Source organism: Staurois parvus, unplaced genomic scaffold (genome assembly GCF_062004578.1).
Source record: "Staurois parvus isolate SC_StPar_1 unplaced genomic scaffold, SC_StPar_1.0 ptg000975l, whole genome shotgun sequence".
In the NCBI taxonomy this organism is placed as follows: domain Eukaryota; kingdom Metazoa; phylum Chordata; class Amphibia; order Anura; family Ranidae; genus Staurois; species Staurois parvus.
This window is the reverse complement of record NW_028318771.1, coordinates 662,519-679,598: the sequence shown is the minus strand read 5'-3', so window position 1 is coordinate 679,598 and position 17,080 is coordinate 662,519. Positions and strand designations below refer to the sequence as shown.

Below are 17,080 nucleotides of genomic sequence, written 5' to 3'. Positions count from 1 at the left end.
TTATCGCAATTACATAACACTTTGCTTGTTATACTCACATTAGGCCCGACTATACGGGTCCACCTGAACCCGACTTCCAAAACATATACTTAGAGATAACATAAGAAAAAGAGGGATAAAACAAAACCAAGATAAGGCAGAAAGTAAAGGAAGAAATGGAGAATTGAAGAAAAAGTAAGGAAGAAAACAGAGTTCTCATATTGTTAATTATGGTTACCTCGCATTCACTTCTATATAGTAATATTAAATGGCATAGATATTTCTTTCCAACAAAGCCACTTCGCATCAAACTTCTCCATAGATTGGTGGCTAAACGCCAAGGTCCTCTCACACACGTAGTGTGTCTGTACTCTTTGAATCACTTCCAAAATGGAAGGAGAATTTGTTGATTTCCATCTACTAGTAATAGACACTCTAGCAGCAATAAGAATGTGGCCTATTATTGTTCTATATTTACCAGGGAAAAGGTTTAAAGTAAGGTTGAGTAAGGCCAAAGAGGGTGCCGGAGTAAAGACTGTACCTGACACTTTTGAAATAAGTGCTAAGATGTCCCAGAATAATTGCAAACGAGGACACTTCCAAAAAATGTGAAGTATATTCCCCTCACCACCACAATTCCTCCAGCATAATGATGATGTAGTGGGGTACATTTTAGATGTATGGGGTAAAGTAGCTACAGTACAATATCTTCAAGGAACAATCCCAATGATTAATACATTTGGTAACACTCAAACTACTGCTTAAGGCGCTCTCCCACACATCTCTTGTAAAGGAATTTTGTAGATCTCTTTCCCACCTACTTACGCTATTTAACAGAGAGATTGTGATCATAATGTAAAAGTTTATATGCATAGATTATTTCAAGTGACTGTCCTCTCTGAGATCTAAAGCCAAAGCTTTATTTAGTATTGGATAGAGGACACAATAGTTCAGATCCTTGTCATGAAGGGAAAACCTCTCTTAGATAAGATAGCTGTCACTAGGGCAAGTGCCACCCACTGAAAATCTTCCCCCCTCTATTAAATTTTTCAGTGACAACTCAACATTTGGATTTGTCCTCTTACTTTCAGTTCTACTGACAATTGTCTTCAGGACAAATAGAGAGGGTAAAGTTTCCCATCAGGGACAAAGACAGAAGTAAAACCTGACTTACACATTCTAACAATTTTCTACTATATCCAAAATAAAAGTTAAATCATTTTGACTTTGGATACACTTGAGGTGAAACCATTGCTAACCTAGTTGACTACTTCTAAAATGTTCAGTATCAGCCAGGTGTAGTCCTTGGCAGCAGAGTTGGTGTGTGACAGGAAGAGGGGGCAGAAAGAGCCAATCAGTTCTTGTGCTGAAGAGAATCATGCTGATAGAAAGAGAGAGCAGAGTGGCAAAAGAGTTGAGCTCATCACTACGCTACTTCTCCTTTCACCCCTTTCTAGTAAAGCTGGGGCAGGTCCACAACAACTTTGGCTTACATGAAGTGGGCTAAATTAAGCTAAAAGACTGAGGACATCTAGTAGCATAAAAAAGCAGTATTATTTTTATTGTTTATTAGGATTTTTTTTTTACATTGTTATTTGCTGGACTTCTGATTTAACTCTCATCCACAGAAGGAAATAATCACTGGCAGCCTATACAGTCAGGTCCATAAATATTGGGACATCGACACAATTATAACATTTTTGGCTCTATACACCACCACAATGGATTTGAAATGAAACGAACAAGATGTGCTTTAACTGCAGACTGTCAGCTTTAAGTTGAGGGTATTTACATCCAAATCAGGTGAACGGTGTAGGAATTACAACAGTTTGCATATGTGCCTCCCACTTGTTAAGGGACCAAAAGTAATGGGACAGAATAATAATCATAAATGAAACTTTCACTTTTTTATACTTGATTGCAAATCCTTTGCAGTCAATTACAGCCTGAAGTCTGGAATGCATAGACATCACCAGATGCTGGGTTTCATCCCTGGTGATGCTCTGCCAGGCCTCTACTGCAACTGTCTTCAGTTCCTGCTTGTTCTTGGGGCATTTTTCCTTCAGTTTTGTCTTCAGCAAGTGAAATGCATGCTCAATCGGATTCAGGTCAGGTGATTGACTTGGCCATTGCATAACATTCCACTTCTTTTCCTTAAAAAACTCTTTGGTTGCTTTTGCAGTATGCTTTGGGTCATTGTCCATCTGCACTGTGAAGCGGCATCCAATGAGTTCTGAAGCATTTGGCTGAATAGGAGCAGATATTATGCGAAACACTTCAGAATTCATGCTGCTGCTTTTGTCAGCAGTCACATCATCAATAAATACAAGAGAACCAGTTCCATTGGCAGCCATGCATACACACGCCATGACACTACCACCACCATGCTTCACTGATGAGGTGGTATGCTTAGGATCATGAGCAGTTCCTTCTCCATACTCTTCTCTTCCCATCACTCTGGTACAAGTTGATCTTGGTCTCATCTGTCCATAGGATGTTGTTCCAGAACTGTGAAGGCTTTTTTAGATGTCGTTTGGCAAACTCTAATCTGGCCTTCCTGTTTTTGAGGCTCACCAATGGTTTACATCTTGTGGTGAACCCTTTGTATTCACTCTGGTGAAGTCATCTTTTGATTGTTGACTTTGACACACATACACCTACCTCCTGGAGAGTGTTCTTGATCTGGCCAACTGTTGTGAAGGGTGTTTTCTTCACCAGGGAAAGAATTCTTCGGTCATCCACCACAGTTGTTTTCCGTGGTCTTCCGGTGTTGCTGAGCTCACCGGTGCGTTCCTTCTTTTTAAGAATGTTCCAAACCGTTGTTTTGGTCACGCCTAATGTTTTTGCTCTCTCTCTGATGGGTTTGTTTTGTTTTTTTTCAGCCTAATGATGGCTTGCTTCACTGATAGTAACAGCTCTTTGGATCTCATCTTGAGAGTTGACAGCAACAGATTCCAAATGCAAATAGCACACTTGAAATTAACTCTGGACCTTTTATCTGCTCATTGTAATTGGGATAATGAGGGAATAACACACACCTGGCCATGGAACAGCTGAGAAGCCAATTGTCCCATTATTTTTGGTCCCTTAACAAGTGGGAGGCACATATGCAAACTGTTGTAATTCCTACACCGTTCACCTGATTTGGATGTAAATACCCTCAAATTAAAGCTGACAGTCTGCAGTTAAAGCACATCTTGTTTGTTTCATTTCAAATCCATTGTGGTGGTGTATAGAGCCAAAAATGTTAGAATTGTGTCAATGTCCCAATATTTATGGACCTGACTGTATAGAAGGGTCAGAACAAGTTTCTTTTTGCCTTCAGTCAGTATAGGTAAAGAATGTTACCTCAACATTTCATATTCCTGATATGTGTCTGTTGTACCATATACTTGTGCTAAAAAGTATCCTGTTCTCTCTGTATTGCTTCCTTTGTGTGAAATCCCTGGTGTACCTGCCAGTCCCTCTGCTTTCCTATTTCAAACTGACCAGGCCAGCCATTAGAGCACATTCATCACAGCATGGTCAGTTTTCTGCTAGCACACCCCCATGCGCAGCCAATCAATGGGAAGATCAATGTGCTGCTGTTTCCTCTACCCCTAGCTCTCTAATCCCCTTATGCAGCTAAGACAGATATTAAATGATCACTTCTGAAAAAATAAAAAAAAAAAATAAAAGTATCTATACACAAACATTTCGCTATTCATTTCTATTTCAAACTGAATGGGTTGTTTTGCAAGGTAAAGGTTTACATATACTTTAAAGCAAACCTGTGCATGGACTATGCAGAGCAATGTAAGTTTTGCTTTAATGAATTTTCTCACGTGCCCTTTGCACTCCTGCTTACTTCACTTGACAGGAGCAAGTAAAATACATGGTATTTCAAGATACAGAAGAACATGCGACAGTTATTGTGCTTCACGGAGTACAGTCACATGGTGGAGGTAGGGAGCCTTTTAACTCTTAAGCACCAACAAGAGAAGTGGTGGTCAACTTGAACCTGCCTTAAGTGAAGCCGCTGACACTTCCAGAGGGCCACACAACAGCAGTGCATATTCACACCTCAACACCCAAAATTGTTGGTACTTCTGCATTTTTTTCAATGCATACTGAAGATGTTGATGTACACTAACCCCCCTGCACTGGTGTCAACAGGTGCAACAATAGCCCCCACCATTGGTGTCAGGTAGCGCGATAGTAACCCCAATCATTAGTGTCAGGGAATGAAATACCTACCCCCAGTACTGGTGTCAGTCAGTGCAATAGTACCCCCCAGCATTGGTGTCAGTACTGTTAACCCCACCTCCTCCACTCACACACTGGTGGTCATTGGCAGTAAGAAGTAATCCAGCCCTCCCCTCCCCCCCCCCCCCCCTACGCTGCATTGGTGGAAATTTAAACCCAGCCCTGGCACTGATAGTTAGTGGCAGAAAAAATTATACCCCCTACACTGTAGTCATAGCAACATCCCCCCCGACCTACCTTATCTGTGATCATATTCGTATAAGTGATGCAAAGCAAAGAAAGAGATACCACCATGCCACACTAACAGAGTAGGATGCGTACGTCATGTGAGAATGTGCCCTGAAGAGTGCTGGAGTGCATTCAAGAAATCTTGGAGCACCCAACTCTCCCATCATATAGCTGTCAATGACATAACCCAGGCAACCCAGAAGTGTCAGACACTGGGTTCCGAGTTATTATTTTATTTTCTTCTTAAAATGCTACATTTTTTTACAGATATTGTGGGGCAGGTATTTACAGCCATATTCAGGGTGAAACTTGTTATTATGAAATGAACGCCCACTCCACTCCCACCACCCCAGTTTTTGACAGCTAGTGGGGGATCTTCACCCCCCGCTAGCTGTCAAAATCTTTAAAAAAACATGGCCATGCAGGGCTCATTCACAGTGTTCTGTGAATGAGAAACTACAAGTCCTGACTCCTGACAGCCTTAGCGACTGTCGGCTTGTAGTTCTCAATGAACTACAACGGTGTTGTGGTAGTTCATTGATTCATTCTGTCAGTATCAGCTTGCCCATACAAGGTATGAGCAAGCAGATATAATGACAGGTCTGCAGGAGACCTACATGGAATCAGAGATCGCACATCGCTGGTGCAATGCTTCACAGGCTCTTATAACAAAAAATAATAAATGCACATTTTTTTACTTGTAAAAAAAAAAAATATGCATTTATTATTTTTTGGTGACTGGTGAACTTATCCTTTAAGTGAACCTTTTATTCTTTTAGAAAGTCTACTTTAATGATTTCTGGCCAACTGTACCCCTGATCTCCCCTCTATTGAATTATGCAGCCCGAAAAATCTTCACTTCTGGGATATTGGATGCCTGGTCCCCCTCTCTTCGCAACATAACCATCGGGTAGCAGTCAAGAAATGGAACCACAGCAGGGAAACACACATCTGACACACCCTGAAGTGTATATCAGCTTCAGAAAAATTTTCAGCCAGCTTATTAATACAACATCATAAGGATCAGTGATAGTGGGGCAGTTAAATATTAACCCTTTTCCTTATAACAAAGGATGGATCCTATGAGGCCGCACATCTATGCAGACCCGCTGATATTGGAATGAATGGCATTTTCCTCCTGGGCTCCCGCCAGGCCACACCCCCTGGGCAGGAGCCCAAACTGAGACTGCCATTCATTCCAATACCAGCGGATCTGCATAGATGGGATCCATCCTTTGCTTAACAGTTGCTTGGTGGACACAGAATTACTTTCCCTTGTAGACCAAGCAGCACACGTTTTCCCATACCTTTTCTTTATAGGCTAGCCCTAGTTAAAAAAGAAAAAGCAAATTTAGTGACAGTTAATCTAGTGAGAGTGCTGCATTAAATTAACCTCTTCTGAGCGTGTTCGTGCAAAGAGAAAAGTGAGGCAACACATGCCAACCCATCAGAACTTGTTTTGTCTAAATTAACATTAAACCTTCTGCGTTTTTTAGCTCATCACATTGAGCATTAAACATTCCCAAATAAACTACTTGTTAAAATTCTTGCCCCAGCACTTGCAGTTCACAGCGTTCAATGCTGCTGTCTCCTGCACTCTCAGTGCTGCTTCTCTGAACTTCCAGTCTTCATTGGAAAGAGTTAAAGAGGAACCAAATGTAAAAAAGTGCGAACAGGCAGGCTTTTTACTGCAGAAGAGACATGCAATGTTCATTTATATAGATGGTGTTATTTTTTTGTTGTGTGAATTGTTTGAGGACTTATAAGCGCTGTGCTATATGAGGTTTCAATTGGCTTCATAAATTTCACAGGATTACACTTACCTGCCTGTTCGTAATTCTCTGCGGAATGTATACTGAACTGTGCATGCAAAGCTAAGTTTACATTCTGGCACACTGGAAGTGTATCGGGATAACTGTTCTCCCAAGCAAGTGCAAGAGTGATGTCAACATGTGCCAGCCAATCAAAACAGCTAAAGACTGTCACCCAAAAAAAACAGGGAGAAGATGCAAATGCTGGGGAGGGAGCTTGTGGGCGCCAGAGCATTGGAACTGAAGCGGAGCTCCAGTCACAAAATTAAAAAAAATTAAGAAAGTCAACAGCTACAAAAACTGTAGCTGCTGACTATTAAAAAACAGACACTCACCTGTCCCTTGATTCTGCGGTATCATCACCGCAGCTGCTTTCACTGGCCATCCTCTCTCCCCGGCGCCAGCATCTTGGAGTGCAGTCTCCAGTCAGTCTGTTAGCCTGAAAGAGGGAGGAGGAGCAGGGGAGTGCCATGCCATTCTAGGCTATACAGCTGTGTGTTTCTGTTGATGTATAGAGCGTAGAAACACAACTCTAGTCCCTGCATGTAAGGGGGACTCCATAGGATGCTGACAGAGAAAGGAGCCACCCTGAAACAAGAAACCTGGGGGAGTGGTCATGGCAGCACCTTAAACATGAACACAGGTAAGGATTAAAGTGATACTAAACCCAGGACCCTGTATTCACTCTGGTCTCCCACAGTACATACAACATGGAAATGCAATTATTTTATTAAATATAAACTGCTAAATACCTTTTCTCATCAGCAGTTAGAGCAGTCTTGTGATTTCTATCAGTGTCCAGCAGAGCACTGGTTAAAGCTTGTGGGAGTTTTCAGTCTCTTCTGACTGTCCTATGAGGCTGCATAACCCCTTACCCTCTGCCCGGACAGCTCTGATTGGCGCTGTGCTGATCACATGCGCTCTCCCAAGAAAAACAAACCCTCTCTAGCAATACACACCAAACTGAGCATGTGCAGAGTCTCCATACCATATGTCTTATCAGGTGATAAGGGGGGGGGGGGGGGGGGGAGAGACACTGGAAGAAGGGAGGATCAGAGAAGTCAGCCTTTTTACACAATGCAGAGGATTAACCCCTTAGGTTCCACAGTGAGTATAACAAGCATGCTTTACTGCATAGACTGATTTTACTGTTGTGGGTTTAGTAACACTTTAACCCCTTGATGCCGACAGTACGCAAATATGTGGCCTCTCAGCGGCTAGGCCTCGACGCTGAGCAGCCGCATATTTGCGTACCATTTGAAAACACATATGTGCTGAGAGTGCGCACCCAGGACAAATGTCAGTGTTTAACGGAAAGGTCCCGATCTCCCCTTGCGATCAGGACTTTTTCCGATCATGTGACCACCGTGACAGCAAATCACGGCGGTCACATGACTCTAAAACCCCACCTCCCAGTGTCTGAAACCCCTAAAGTGGCCCTTAGAGCTGCCAGCGTGAAGAGGTTAAACTTAAACAATCTGCATTCTTAGTGAGTGATTGAACCAGCTGCTGAAAGTGTCTGAAAACTCCGACGGCTCCATATCACTAGAACATCAAGCACTATGTCCGCTGTCACTGACGTCCGTTCTGCTACACGTCCCTGTGGACATGCCCGGCTCTGCCCCATGCATTGTTATGGCAGACAGCACGAACTCGCCACTCTACTATTACTGAGGGGAGAAGACCAGCACCGCTCACCTCTGAAGAGCTGCCGGACATGCTGGATGAGGACTGTCCACAATCTATATACCCGACACGTCTAGATCGCCGCCTTCATATCAGCCAATCCACCTACATGCTCATAGATGCCCAGCTACACAGAGCTAAAGGACCTTTGCTGACGTCAAGATCACATGACCGGCATCTGAAGTGGGAGGGACAAGGGAGCCGGTGTACGGGGTGAATGTTGGTGTGGGGAAGTGACGCTCTGATTTCCCTGAAGAAGTCGGAAAACCTGAGCTGTAGAAAATTAGATAATTCCCACTAAGCTATCAGTTGACATCTGTGCTATCAGTTTATTTTCACTGCGTGAAAAGAAGCTTTTCATCTTAGAAATGATTTATTGATCCCTTCTGGATGTATTCACACTGGCATACTGTGTGAATGTGCTTTTGGTGCCATTTGTTGATATAACAAGCAAGACACACATTTGTATGTGAAAAAAACACAGCTAATTGTCCCATTAACCACTTGCCCTCCAGAGGGTTTACCCCCCTTCCTGACCAGGTCATTATTTGTAATACAGCACTGTGGTACTTTAACAATTGCGCGGTCATGCAACGCTGCACCCAAATGAAATTCTTTCGGTGGTATTTGATCGCCTGTGCGGTTTTAATTTTTTGCGCTATAAACAAAGACCAATCATTTTGGAAAAACAATATTTTAGATTTTTTGCTATAAAACATGTCCAGTAAAGAAATTAAAAAAATCAAATTTGGTCGTAAATTTAGGGCAAAATGTATTCTCTGACATGTCTTTGCTAAAAAAAAAATCCCGTGTAAATTAATTGGTTTATGTGAAAGTTATAGCGTTTACAAATGGCTGTTTCCTGACAGACTCCATGGCAGCATACAAATGGGTTAGTCCCGCCTCTCTTCTCCTATAGGACCCCACTCCCATAAATCTTTGCTCCTCACTAGAGGAGTTTCTTTTTTGTCTTCCTCCTATGAACCAAATGCAAGTCTTACCTAGTTCCTGCATACAAGATGGTCCGCGACCAAGGCCTGGAGAGCCTCTCTGGGAGATGCGAGGTGACGCGCCTCTTGTCTGTTTCAGGGGTCCCCAGCTAAAGGTGGGATATTGGACGCAGCGGATAGATGCGGTGCCAGGAGTGGCGGAGCAGGCATCCCCTCATCAATTCCAGCATTCTCCAACCAATAGTGGGGTGGAAATGGGTGAGCAGGAGTCTGCCTGGAAGAGCTCAGGTCTGCTAATGGCGGGCTAGCGGCAACTTGGGCCATATAGCCTGCTAATAGCGGGTGGCCATGTAGCGCCCCGAACGGACGAGGTGGTCTCCAAGGCAGGCAGTCGTGGCGTTGCAGGGTTGGTAAGTTGTGCTCTGTGAAGATGGAACCAGCGCCACAGAAAATATATGTAAAACAATAAGCTGCAACACCTAACCTATAAACATATATAGGGTGTACAAAGCTTCAAAAACAGGTTGAGCTTAAATACATACAAATGTGTAACAAAAAATGTCAAAACAAACGAATAATAAATAAAAGATAAAGTCCAGCAAAAAAGAAAAGTCCAAAATATAATGAATATTCAAAATAATGGTGTCCAAAAAAAAATATATCACTAAGTGAATCCGCCACCAAAAACGCTTAAATAAACTCACCAAAGCAATATGCTGATTAAATGAAAAACCAGCATATAACGCTTGTTGCTCTGGGAGCGATGATCAGTAACACTGGGATAGTGAAAGATGAATTCCAAAGGATAATACTCTGCCGAGCTGAAAATCCACTCCAAAGATGATTTAGTATCCAGAATGAGAGATATCCAAACCGTCACTCGAAAGAAAAAAGTAAAACATCATGGTGCAGTATGTAATAAAAAGCATCAATCTTTAATGAAGAAATACACTTACAAACATGGTGTCCAAACTGACACCAGTATAGACAGCGTGTGTGATGAATACAAGTATTTCAGACTCAGCTAAGCCTACACATGGGCCGTGCCAGCGGACCAGGGGCATGCTGACATCACATCCAAAGGCTCCGCCCTACGCGTTTCGTCATCGATGTCCTCACGGAGCGGATGGATGTGAGACGTCAGCGGTTTATTAAATATTCACTGCACCTGCAGACAGCTGATGACTAATGAGAGTCCTATCCCAATCCTATCCCAACATCAAGCTGTCTCATAGACAGGTGGATACTAATGATGGGTAAAATGTAACAAGCATAACTCTGGCAATAACAAATGAAAGATACTGTCAGGGACCCGGGTATGACCAGAGATGTGTGGACTGACACAGGGAAACGCATACTTCAGGTATAGTATAAAACAATACAACTTATTAAAGGCTAAACAATACATAAACGCAGTGCAAGGCTAAACATAAACCCAGTGCAAACCTAACCAAACCTCCAACAGATAACAATATGTACAACACCAAATGTAGTTGGGCAGGCCAGGTTGGTAGCTAATGGGCAGACAAGGTATAAGGAGCAGGCAGGAGAGTGGTCAGGAGTAGACGAGGTCGGTACAGGCAGAGTTCATGCGGAGTCAGGATCAAAGCAGAGAGTCAGGCAGGCAGGATACAGGACCAGGCTACAGGGCACAAGGGAGCAATACACCAAGGCACTGACTGCAGGCCTGGTCCTGCTTAAATACACCTCCTGCAACAGTAGGCTGACATATCTGACATAAGAAAAAGACCAAAAATACATGAAAAAACCTCATAAGTTAATAAATAACCAATAAATACATTAAAAAAATCACATAAATTAATAACCATCTTAATTAAACATATAAAAAGGCAATGTCAAATGAATACATAGACTAAAGGGGAACTCTAATAAAACTATGAATATTAAAATAATCACCCAATACTATAAAATAAATGCATGTGATGTTAAAGGAGAACTCTAATGTAACATATAAAGAGGCAGTGTCAAATGAAAAAATATATTAAAGGGGAACTCTGATGTAAATATAACTATTAAAATAATAAACCAATACTATAAAATAAATGAATGTGATGATAAAGGGGAACTCCAATGTTACAGCTCTATAATATAGTAAGGAATTCCATTGGTCATCACTCCTAAAAAATATCAATAGGGGGGTAAAAGGATCAATACCTGTAATGATATAACATATACTAAAAATGATAAAAACTACCCGAAGAAAAACCTAAAAAATCAGCATTAACAAAAAAACGTCAAAAAGACAAATGGTATGTATATCTGTCAGGGCTGTGGAATGGACAGGGAGGCCTAGTGGCAGGGTCACGCACCGACTGACGACAACCACCACCCACAGACCGGAGTCCCTCAAGGCGCGGAGTCTAAGTCCCAGGCTGCCCTTCACCAGGGCCCCTGATGGTGGGGATGGACTTGACACAGCCAGGAACCAGGTTGTGGCCCCTGAGACACCCCAGCTGTGGTAATGGCCACTGCCAATGGCGTGTAGCTGGTAGGAACCAGATCAGACAAAGCGTAGTTGGGCAGGCCGGGTCGATAACAACAGGACAAACGGTACAGAACGGTAGACAAGAATAACAGGTCACAGGCCGGGTTCAGCAACGGGAGGTCAGATCAATGGAAAACACAGAGAATGGTCTAGTCAAAATCCGAGTCAGTTTCCAGGAGAGCCATGAGAGTATAAACAGAGCTATTGCAACACTAACACACAAGACACGAATGCCGAGAGCACTTGCAGACAGCAGGCTTAAATGTGATGAACCACACCCTTCTGAGGAGGAGCCGCAGAAGCCTGAAGGCATAAAGGTTCCCACCATGCTTTGCAGAAACCCAAGATGGACACCAGCACAAGCTCTGAGGAAAGGTAGGACTTTGACAATATCTCTACCATGAAAAAATCCAAAATAGAACATATACACAACCAGAACCTAATACAAAAAACTAAAAATTAGTAAGAAAACAGTTGAGATCAATATCAATATTCATTCCATTGGGTTTAAGGGCATTCAATTCATAAATCCAATAGGTTTCCAATAGGTTTTATGGTAATTTTCCCAACAGAGGGGGTTTTCACAGTCATTACAGAGGAGGATATATGAATCAAAGAGGTTTCAGACCTCAAGAAAGGGACTGGAGAGAACGGGAATTTTGGCAGAGGGGAAAGAACAGAAGATACAGAGGAAAGAGAGGATGTAGGAGATAAAAAAAGAAAGAGGACGCACTAGGGATGGGCATTTGCAATTTAAGTAAGGTCACTTTTACTGAAAGAGAATTGAAAGTTTTAGATTTAGGTTTGAAATTAGTTCCCAAGACTAATCTTAATAAATTTAATGTTTTTATTAATTTGCAAACATTTGTGAGAACACTAAACATAAAAAAAATTTTTGAGCTTAATAAATACAAAAATAACAAATCTTATTTGTCATCTGATGTTTAAAAACAGTGGTTTAAAGAACGCTTCTACTTTCAACCCCAACAATTCTGGAAATTCCTTTTTGGAAGTATTTAAAAATATGGTAGAAAACGATTTGAAAGACTTGCGTATCAAAACCTTTCATCATACTCCTAAAGATATCCTTTTGGGTATTGAAGATCTTGAAAAGAAGAAGGATATAGTGATTAGGGGGGCCAATAAGGGAGGGAGCATTGTCATCCTTAATAAAGATGATTATGAAGCTGAAATGAATAGGTTATTAAATATTAAAGACACTTATATACGACTTACAGGCAATCCTACTAAAAAACTCAAAATACAATTAAAGCGCATCATTAAGAAAGGTAATGAAAAAGGGATTCTGAATGATAAAGAAGCAAGATATCCAGTGATAAAAAAAATCCCATAACACCTACGATTTATTATTTACCTAAGATACCCCAACATCAAGAGAAACCTCCTGGTAGGCCCATTATTAGTGGGATTAATTCACTTTTCGCCAGAGTTGGCGAATATGTAAAATGGGCCCTAAAACATAAATCCAATTTAAAGAGAGCCCAAAGAAGTTTGATTGTCGAACTATTAGAGTTAGCTATGAACAACAATTTCTTTTGGTACAAGAAAAATTTTTTCCAGCAATGTAAGGGCGTTGCAATGTGGGCTAAGTATGCCCCCAGTGTCGCCAATCTGGTAATGGACAAATGGGAGGAGGAATGCATCTATGACAAATGGCCAGAGATGGCGCTGTATAAACAATACATTGATGATATCATCATAATATGGAATGGCACTTATGAACATCAGAATAATTTTATTGAACACATTAATAATAATCTGTATGGTCTTAAATTTACGGTGACAGGCGATTTGTACCAGATTAATTTTCTTGACCTCATATTATACAAAAGTAATGGTGGAATTTTGACAAAAACCTTCTTTAAAGAAGTTGATAAAAATAGCTACATTCCTGTAACAAGTGGACACCATCCCAGATGGCTTTATAATACGCCTAGGAGCCAGTTTAAAAGAATAAAAAGAAATTGTAGTGAAAACATAGATTATATTATTCAGACGGATATTATCATTGAAAGATTTGTGGATAAAGGGTACGAGAGGACTTTTCTTCTTAAGGAAAGAAATTCCATTAATGAAAAAAACAGGGAGTCCCTTCTGAGTAATAAGACATCTAAGAAATTTGAGAACAATATCAGCTTCATTACCAATTTTAATATGCAATATAGAAATGTTGAACGAATTTTCAAAACATATTGGCCTATTTTGTTACCGGATGATATTTTAAAGAAAATCATCCCTGAAAAACCAAGATTTGTTTATAGGAAAAACAGGTCATTAAGGACAAGAATAGTTCGTAATGTCATAGATCCCCCTAAAAGAGTAGATTTATTTCCAGAACTAAAAGTTTTTTCTACTGCAACAAATTTGTATGTTGCAGAACAGTTCGTAAAGAGTCTAAGAAGAAAAGAAAAATCTTTAACTCGTTTTGTTCCAACAAGGAATATAAAATCAATTCTTTAATAACTTGCAATTCATCACATGTAGTTTACATCTTATAATGTCTGTGCCACCTTCAGTATGTGGGACGAACAGGGAGATGCCTTAAAACAAGAATAGGCGAACACATTGGTAATATTAAAAAGGGGTTTGAAAAACACAGCGTATCAAAGCATTTCAAATTAAAACATAATTGTGATCCAAGCCTATTGACCTTCTATGGTATTGATTCGGTTAAACCACATTGGAGGGGCACGGATTTAATTAATAATATTTCCAAAAAGGAAACCTATTGGATTTATGAATTGAATGCCCTTAAACCCAATGGAATGAATGTTGATATTGATCTCAACTGTTTTCTTACCGTATTTGCCGGCGTATAAGACGACTGGGCGTATAAGACGACCCCCTACTTTTCCTGTTAAAATATAGGGTTTGAGCTATACTCACCGTATAAGACTACCCCTCTTCCAACGCGCCCCATCATTGGTGTCAGTGGGGAGGAGGAATAGTGCCCCATCGTTGGTGTCAGTGGGGGAGGAATAGTGCCCCATCATTGGTGTCAGTGGGGGAGGAATAGTGCCCCATCATTGGTATCAGTGGGGAGAAAAGTGCCCCATCATTGGTGTCAGTGGGGGAGGAATACTGCCCCATCGTTGGTGTCAGTGGGGAGGAGGAATAGTGCCCCATCGTTGGTGTCAGTGGGGAGGAGGAATAGTGCCCCATCGTTGGTGTCAGTGGGGGAGGAACAGTACCTCATCGTTGGTGTCAGTGTGGAGGAGGAATAGTGCCCCATCGTTGGTGTCAGTGTGGAGGAGAAATAGTGCCCCATCGTTAGTGTCAGTGGGGGAGAGGAGCGGCTGCTCCTTCTTTCAGTTCAGCCGCTTGATTTTCGCGGGGTCGTTCGGCTCCGCCTCCTCACCGGTGATTGGTCGCCTGTGTGCCTTTCCAGTGCTGGCGCCCAATCACCGGTGAGGAGGCGGAGCCAAGCGGGCGACGGGACCATCGAGCGGCCGAACTGAAAGAAGGAGCAGCCGCGCTTCCTGGACCGGATCGTCGTGGGACCGGGACCGGAGCCAGGTAAGGTACAGCAGCCCCTCTGCCCACCCCTGTACTTGGTGTCCGTTGGAGGAGGAGGGGGGGCGGCGACAACCCCCGACTTTTCAAAAGATTTTCACGGGTTGAAAAGTCGTCTTATACGCCGGCAAATACGGTACTAATTTTTTTTTTTTGTATTAGGTTCTGGTTGGGTATATGTTTTATTTTGGATTTTTTCATGGTAATACATACCATTTGTCTTTTTGACGTTTTTTTGTTAATGCTGATTTTTTAGGTTTTCCTTCGGGTAGTTTTTATGATTTTTAGTATATGTTATATCATTACAGGTATTGATCCTTTTACCCCCCTATTGATATTTTTTAGGAGTGATGACCAATGGAATTCCTTACTATATTATAGAGCTGTAACATTGGAGTTCCCCTTTATCATCACATTCATTTATTCTATAGTATTGGTTTATTATTTTAATAGTTATATTTACATCAGAGTTCCCCTTTAATATATTTTTTCATTTGATACTGCCTCTTTATATGTTACATTAGAGTTCTCCTTTAACATCACATGCATTTATTTTATAGTATTGGGTGATTATTTTAATATTCATAGTTTTATTAGAGTTCCCCTTTAGTCTATGTATTCATTTGACATTGCCTTTTTATATGTTTAATTAAGATGGTTATTAATTTATGGGATTTTGTTAATGTATTTTTTGGTTATTTATTAACTTATGGGATGTTTTCATGTATTTTTGGTCTTTTTCTTATGCCTATTATATGATATGTCAGCCTATTGTTGCGATTGGATTAGGTGTGGAGAAATATTAATATGCATAGCGGGTTACATATGTTATTATATATATATAATATATATACATATATATTTGAGTTGTCATTTTAAAGATACATGTACTTATTTTGTTACTGTCTCTTAAGATTCTAATATGTATCTTTCATTTGTTATTGCCAGAATTATGCTTGTTACATTTTACCCATCATTAGTATCCACCTGTCTATGAGACAGCTTGATGTTGGGATAGGATTGCTCGCTCTCATTAGTCATCAGCTGTCTGCTGAGTGCAGTGAATATTTAATGAACCGCTGAAGTCTCACATCCATCCGCTCCGTGAGGACGTCGATGACGAAACGCGTAGGGAGGAGCCTTTGGATGTGATGTCAGCACGCCCCTGGTCCGCTTGCACGGCGCATGTGCAGGCTTAGCTGGGTCTGAGATACTTGTGTTCATAACACATGCTGTCTATACTGGTGTCAGTTTGGACACCATGTTTGTAAGTGTATTTCTTCATTAAAGATTGATGCTTTTTATTACATACTGCACCATGATGTTTTACTTTTTTCTTTCGAGTGACGGTTTGGATATCTCTCATTTTGGATACTAAATCATCTTTGGAGTGGATTTTCAACTTGGCAGAGTATTATCCTTTGGAATTCACCTTTCACTATCCCAGTGTTACTGATCATCGCTCCCAGAGCAACAAGCGTTATATGCTGGTTTTTCATTTAATCAGCATATTGCTTTGGTGAGTTTATTTAAGCGTTTTTGGTGGCGGATTCACTTAGTTATATTTTTTTTTTTGGACACCATTGATTATTTTGAACATTCATTATATTTTGGACTTTTCTTTTTTGCTGGACTTTATCTTTTATTTATTATTCATTTGTTTTGACACACTTTTTGTTACACATTTGTATGTATTTAAGCGCAACCTTTTTTTGAAGTGGTGCTCTGTGCCCCTTCGGGTATTATTGTTGCTCATGTGAGGGAAATTGGAACAGCCATTTTATATATCAAACATTTTAGTTTTGATTAAGTGGATATATATTGAAAGTATATTTTGTTATTAGAAGTCTTGTTGTGTAACAGCTGTATTTCTTGTGTTAGAATGCTACTCACACCTCCAGCTGGGGAGATTGCTATCTAAAGAAACTAGTGGATGTAACATGCTTGTGTGACTGCCCATTTATATTTCAAAGAACTCTACCAGAAACCAGAATGTAACTTCAAAGCAGTCAGCTAGATTCCCACCCATTTTAAGACATATAAATTGTATTAGCTTTCCAAGGCAGTTTAGAGCATTACTTTGAATCCACATCATGTATTGTTTTGCTCTCCCTGTATGTAGTTCTAGCTACATGCTTGTA

General features: G+C 40.9%; 1 protein-coding gene across 1 annotated transcript in view; it reads right to left on the bottom strand.

Annotated features, from left to right (window-relative positions):
• Positions 1–8,111, bottom strand: part of FBXL18 (F-box and leucine rich repeat protein 18) — a 180,855-nt gene extending 172,744 nt beyond the window's left edge. The window contains exon 1 of the mRNA XM_089657202.1: positions 7,962–8,111. Within this exon, the coding sequence (XP_089513328.1) occupies positions 7,962–7,982 (21 nt within the window). The 5' untranslated portion in view covers positions 7,983–8,111. The remainder of the gene's footprint in view (positions 1–7,961) is intronic.
• Between the last annotated feature and the right edge of the window lie 8,969 nt (positions 8,112–17,080).